At 34.1% G+C, this 6994-nt stretch overlaps 1 protein-coding gene across 1 annotated transcript; it reads right to left on the bottom strand.

Moving 5' to 3' along the window:
• Positions 1 to 395: 395 nt before the first annotated feature.
• On the bottom strand, positions 396 to 1522 carry LOC118736822 (zinc finger protein 830; the record flags this gene model as incomplete). The annotated part of the gene is given in 1 exon segment (XM_036466877.1): positions 396 to 1522. A coding segment is annotated over 1 exon segment (753 nt). The 3' UTR covers positions 396 to 760.
• Between the last annotated feature and the right edge of the window lie 5472 nt (positions 1523 to 6994).

Genomic DNA, 6994 nt, shown 5'->3' with positions numbered 1-6994 from the left:
AGTGGTAGGTACCCACCATGATGCAATAATACAAGGTGGTGTCCGTTGCACAGCTCGATTAGAATAAAAAGAAAAACGGGAAGAATTAATCCCCGTTTGGGGGAAAAATATAAAATTTCATATTTTCTTCCAAACAAAATTGGCTTTTTTTGCAGTATATTCGTAATGAAATAAAATAAGATAAAATACCTTTTTAAGAAAACAAAATGTGTGTACTGAGAAAAAATAAAAAAATTCAACTATATTATTAGGCAAAGATTTGTTAAAGAAGTAACACTGTTTCACCTAAGGCAGTAGCGGAATTAGAGCGATAAGTTGCCAACCGATAACACCTTGTATTATTGCATCATGTATTATCATGATCATAAAATTAAAGTTATTTCAATAAAAAATTTTAAAAAGTATACTAATTTTTTCCGATATTTTCTACTGTGTGCCAATTGGCAGCTCTTACTACGTTATCCAGCATTCAATTGAAAAAATCGCACTAAAATCAACCGCCTGGTCTAAAACTTCGCTATCACTCGACCAAATTTGTTATGTTCCCATTAAGTATCCGATTTTAATGTTAATTTCTTAAATTGCTACGTACCCTCACCTGATAACTTTTCAAGTAAATTGTGTCAATTCGAATGTTTATGTATACAGCATATCTTAAACGCAAATTTATTCCAAAATTTAGGATGCATACAAACAAAAATAACAAATATTTTATAAATATTTACTACTAAAATCAAATACGTTTATCCTTCATAATTGGTTAAAGAAATGACTTGGAACGCCAGTCAGAAAATTCCGTTGTTGCTTCGTCGTCACTTTCGTTCTCATCGGAGCTATGATTTTCGGATTTCTGCTCTTTCGTGCCTCTGAGTGTTCCCTTTCGTGCCTCAAGATTCATAAATCTAGACCAATGTATCATTTGATCATTGATTTCGTCGATATCTCTATCAAACGCAGATTCAATTTGTTCTCCCGCAATAATGGCCACAGACACCGAAGAGGCCTCTCTAATTTCGCGTTGAAAACGTTCCCATTCGTCTGTAAGCGGATCTTTATATTCTGTGTTGCGAATTTTGGCATCCTTGACGGGATCGTCGAAAAACTTTTCCGGCAATAGAGTATCGATTTTATTTGGCGATGATTTTTCAAGAGCAGCTGGTGCTGGCGCTGACTTTGTTAATTGTTTCTCTGTTACGGCGCACACACGCGGCGGCTTCTCTTCTATTTTTGGAGCAATTTTAGTTGCTGGTTTTGGCGCAGCTTCAGCTGACAGGCCAGGACCGCCTTTATATGTGGACTTGATTTGTTTAACCAGCGAAATTCGCTCCTTGTGCAGCTTTGAGTTCACATGCACTTTCCATAAAGTGGCCGACTTCAGTGTGACTTTGCAGATAATGCACTCTATATGGCCATTCGCATTTGTTTTGGCCAATTTTGAATCGACTTTGTGTTCCGCTTCGGCTAATTTCGTTTTTGTTGCCAATTTTAAACGACTCTCCGTGTGTCGCCCCATTCTGAAAAACTTACGCACGCATAGTTAGTATTTAGAATGAAATATTTAATTAAAAATATTTCAGTTTGATATATTTAAGACTAAAAAATTTTCATTTCATCAGCTTCCATTTTCCACCACCATATGCCATCAAGAGCCCGGTGGCACACAATGCCCTATGAAAGGACATAAATATATGTATGTACATATGTACTACATATGCGTAAGTTTAATTTTAGTTAGGGTCGCATTTAAGTGGAGCAATCATTGCGCTTTGAAATTTGCAAACGACGCAGCACCGAGTTTCAATGTCGCATTGAATCTACAACAATTGCTACGCAGTAATAAAATGCAAAATAAGAAGAAAACCAAAACGCATTTCATACAATCAGTGAGCTCAACGTGGCGTGACGAAATAATACATAACTTCGAGTTTGTGTGGACGGAATGGAAGCGGCGGAGAAGAAACGTGGCGGTAAACAAGTACTTCTAAATAAATTTGCTTATCAGTGGCAAATAGCAACACGTAATAAATATGTTTGTATGTAATGTATATTGGACCGTATCGCCTTACAAGCAAACAAAATTAGCCGTACACCCCCGAGTCGAACGTATTTTTGCAAGGTAGAAAAAAAAATTTTTTGTCGAACCTAAGAGTGGCTTTTTTGCAGTTTTCGGTGGCACCTAGATTCAGCAATATATATATATTTTTTGTATATAGTTGTACTACTCACTTTAATTTACTGACATTAGAGTGATACCTTAGAACTGTGAATCGGTGTGTAAAAACTAGAACGATGTACTTCGAGACCAATAAATTTGGTAACAAAAAAATAAAATTGTGCCCTCGAGGCAAAAAATACAACGTCGCCTAAAATTCAAAAGGACGTAACAACATAGTAAATGAAATGGAAAAAGTCGAGACAAAAATTTTATTGTTTTTCATAAAATGATGTGTGGAGTTGTAATTCGATGAAGTCCATCATATAAATCAAAAAGTGAATTTGGCATTTTTTATTAGTTATGACTTTTTGCATTTCAACGTTGATGTTTGTTACGTCTTTTTGCATTTCAGATGACGATATATATCATACTTGAAGGTCTGATTTTAAAAGTCGAAGATATGACGAAAAATTTAAAAAGGTCACCCCTATGTTCACCCAAAAATAATTTTTGTTTCAAAATTGCCTTGTAAAAATACTTCAGATTCGAAGGCGTATCGTGAACTTTTTTCTTTAAATTTTACTATAAAGGTATTCTCGGAGTCTTGCAAATCCCTTGCACGGCACACAGATTGCACGGTAAAATTGAATTTTTGCCCAAAAAAATAGAAACTTTAACCCAATGTTAAAAAAAATTGTTATGTATGTACATACATATGTATGTCAATAAATATCACGTCGTAGCAATTGCGTTAATCTGTCTATATTCAACAAATTTGTGCACTTTTCCAAAAATAAACGAATACTTGAATGCACTATAAGCACACAAATGCTCGAATGGCATTCATTTTCATACGTACATACATACATATTTACATTATTCTGTCTACGCTAAATAAAAAATAATTATAATAAAACTGGTTGTTGGCCGGCCTTATAGTACATAAGTATTATACATAAATACAAATAGTGGTATTCACCAAATTAAGCAAGTGGCCTGACATTCTGGCAAAAGAGCAGATGAGCTCAAGCAATGACTGCGCTGACAACTGTCGTTGCTTGAGCTGATCTGATTTAGGTGGAAGATAAAAATTATAAAAATTATAAATTTTTTTTTTTAAATTGATTATTTAATATATGTGCATAAATAAAATATAATATCCAATAAATGAGAAATCACATGTCTAGATGCACATGCAAGTGTGGTAAGGTCATTTTCGTGCTAGTCAAAACAACCGCCAATCTGGCCTAATATGAAACATAGGAAGGTTGAAGTCAACACGTGATGTCTAAATGAAAAAAATGCATTGTGATCGTAATGATTTCCCATGGTTCATGAAACTTTTTGAGCTCGAAATTGTGGAGCGACCTTCAAAGAGATTCGAACAACAGGGGAAAGTCAGAAATCAATAGAAGACGAGTTTCTTGCATACAGCCCATTTGAGCTTTTCAATAAAAAAACAAAACACATACTACGAAAATTCTTGGTATTTTTTCAAAAACACTGAATGAGGTTGTAGTGATAACGTTGGAAATTCGTTTAAATATTAGAAAAAAAGTTTAGGGTTAGTGGGGGCCCTTCCCATATTTTTAGTAGCGGCCCCGGATGATAATACAAGTGTATATTGTTAAATGAAAACCAAAACTAACTAATAAAGGAATACCTATGAAGTAATAGGTGTTTATAGTTAATTTTTTTTTTTTTGAAACCAGATAGATTTCGTTTAAGGACTCCGGCTCTTTTGCCACACTGCCAGGTCACTTGCTCACTTTGGTGAATACCACTAATGTTGTGAAGTGCTGTTAGTGTACACGCGTCAGTTCATCGAAGCTAAAGCACGGCTAAAAGTTGCAACAAATAATCATGTTCCACGCGAATATGTACATACATACATACATACATACAGTATTGGCCAAAACTAAAGCATCCCCTCAGTACGTTTTTAGCTATTGCTGTTTTCCTCAAAACAATGAAACCAGAAATCAAAATTGTTTGCATGTTATTTTTGCTTATTTATTCACTTTTAATAAAACAACATACTTGTAATTAATTTTTATTTTTTTCAAAAGTTTAACATAAAATAGTTCATGGTAGTCAAAAATTCAATGGACAAAACTAAAGCACCCCTTATATTGGTGTTAACAAATTTGTTTCCATGTTAATATTTTGTAGAAAATCCGTTATTTTGGATGACTGCAGCGCATCTTTTAGGCATTGAAGATATTAAGTTATCGATAACATCTTGCGATATGCCCTCCCATGCTATTTTTACAGCTTCAAAAAGATCGTCTTTGGTCGTACAGTCTTCCCTGTTAATTTTCGTATTAACGATCTCCCATAAGTTCTCAATGGGGTTGAGATCAGGGGACTGAGCTGGCCACTTTAAAACGTATATGCCATTACGCTGCAACCAAGTTTTACAAAGGTTAGAGGTGTGTTTAGGATCGTTGTCCTGTTGCGACTTCCATCTCAATGGCATCTCCTCTTCAGCATATGGCAGCATTACGTTTTTTAAAATGTCGGTGTACATGAATCGGTCCATTATTCCTAGTATTCGGTGAATTGGTCCGATCCCTTGCCCAGAAAAACAACCCCACACCATTACGTTACCACCACCGTATTTGGTAGTTGCAATGCAATACTTGGGGTTGAGTCTCTGGCCTTTCGGTCTTCTCACATGTCTTACACCATCGGAATCTTTTATGTTGTACTTCGATTCATCCGAGAATAAAACAGTCTTCCATTTTTGGACCGTCCAATCAAGGTGAGCTTTTGCAAATTCTAGTCTGGCCTTTCTATTTTTTGCAGAAATGAATGGCTTCTTAGCCGGCCGCCGACTGAATAACCCTGCTTCAACTGCTCGTCTTCTAATTGTTCGTTCACTAACTGGCAAACACAAACTTTTTTTAATTTGGATGGAAGAAACTGCTGGATCCTTATGAATGTGTTTTTTGATCAAAAAGTCATCATGTCGAGAAGTTTTTCGCTTTCTTCCCCCAGTATGCACGGTTGTCACATTGCCAGTTTGTTGATATTTTCTTATAAGCCGGGATATGACTGATCTGTTGATCGAATATTTTGCACTCATTTTACGGCGAGTTAAACCACTTTTCCAATCACTGATTATTTTGTCTTTAAATTCTGTTGAATACTTGTTCCTTGCCATTTTAACTATTCTTATACCACGCACAAATTGAAGTTTGAGCTACCTCAATCTTTGCAAAACTTCATTCACACGCGTTTGTGAGAAGTCCCGTTAGGTGGTCCCGTATGTTGACAGTGATGCGCCTTTGTATTTTTAGAAACACAAGGAGGATGCTTTAGTTTTGTCCAATGAATTTTTGACTACTATAAACTATTTTATGTTAAACTTTTGAAAAAAATAAAAATTAATAACAAGTATGTTGTTTTATTAAAAGTGAATAAATAAGCAAAAATAACATGCAAAAAATTTTTATTTCTGGTTTCATTGTTTTGAGGAAAACAGCAATAGCCAAAAACGCACAAAGGGGGTGCTTTAGTTTTGGCCAATACTGTACATATGTACATATGTATGATTTGGCGCTCAAAACTGAGTGAATGCTGATTTGTTTTACATAAATATTCATACGATTTTTCGACTTAGATTTTTTTTGTTATTTTACATAAAATTCTTCATGCTACAAAAGTATTGGCACACAGAGAATTTTTCGCAATGCATGCAAAGTTTTTTATTTTAATTTATTTTCGCTAACTTTTTATGAAAATATAGTACAACAAAAAACATAAAAATAAAATCTCTAAACTTTGTGCAAAACTCGGAAAAATTAAATAAATTTGTGTACTAAATTCCCAATTTCAAATCAAATTTTCTAGAAAAATTCTGCGTATGCAATTTTATCTATAGCCCATTCCATTTTGGTACAACAAAGTGCAAGTTTGAGTTTATGTAAGCCTTTTTAAACTTCTTTGTTTTGATAGCCATATTGTAATATTTAATTTATCTTACCAATGTACCTAAACTGCAATTTTCAAACAGGTGGAAACTCTCGTATTTTTTGTTTTCTTCTATATTTTAAGTTAGAGCTCAAGCAATACATTGGTGAAAACTGCATTCGATTATATGAATTAGTTTTCGAGTGATGCGCGTACAAACATACAGACAGACAGACGAGAATCCAAAAAAAAAAATGTTTATTTGGCTTCTCTTGCTCTAATACCGTTAGTAATAAAATTTAAAAAAAATCAACGCCAGTTTTGAAACTTTGCACTTATATGTAAAAACACCGCAAAAGTGGTATCCAAAAAAAAAATTCTCAAAAATCAACGCGATGGTTTAGCCGGTTGAATCTTGCACTTCATTATACTAAAATTGCATCGGCTACATTTTGATGAAAATATTTTGAATTTTTGTGAACTTTATATAAAGTATGAAACTTTAATTTATGTATATGGTGGCGCGCACTGTTTATCACTACCACGCAGTGGCCATAAAATTAAAAATATTTCCCTTCAGAAATCTTCAAAAATTTTATTATTAAAATACACCTATGAACGTAAAAAAAATTTGAATTAGTCAAAACTACTCAAAATGCCGTCTTTCTATTATATTGCCCATAGGTGTGGATATACATACATACATATTTCATTTCATTTTATTTCTTTATTAAGTCTATGTTTACAAACCTTACAGACTAGAGGTACAACATCAACTTAAAGATAAAGCTTACAAACTAAACTACGTCAGAGATAATTAATTGATGTACATACAGCTAGAGCGGCAAAAAGCAAAAAACAGCGATCCCACTGTGACTGGTTCTACGATACACGATCGACCTATGAAAACCTGGCCAACGACCA

The sequence above is a fragment of the Rhagoletis pomonella genome, unplaced genomic scaffold (genome assembly GCF_013731165.1).
Source record: "Rhagoletis pomonella isolate Grant_MI unplaced genomic scaffold, Rhpom_1.0 Rhpom_scaffold_00004, whole genome shotgun sequence".
In the NCBI taxonomy this organism is placed as follows: domain Eukaryota; kingdom Metazoa; phylum Arthropoda; class Insecta; order Diptera; family Tephritidae; genus Rhagoletis; species Rhagoletis pomonella.
This window is presented reverse-complemented; position numbering and strand designations above follow the sequence as displayed.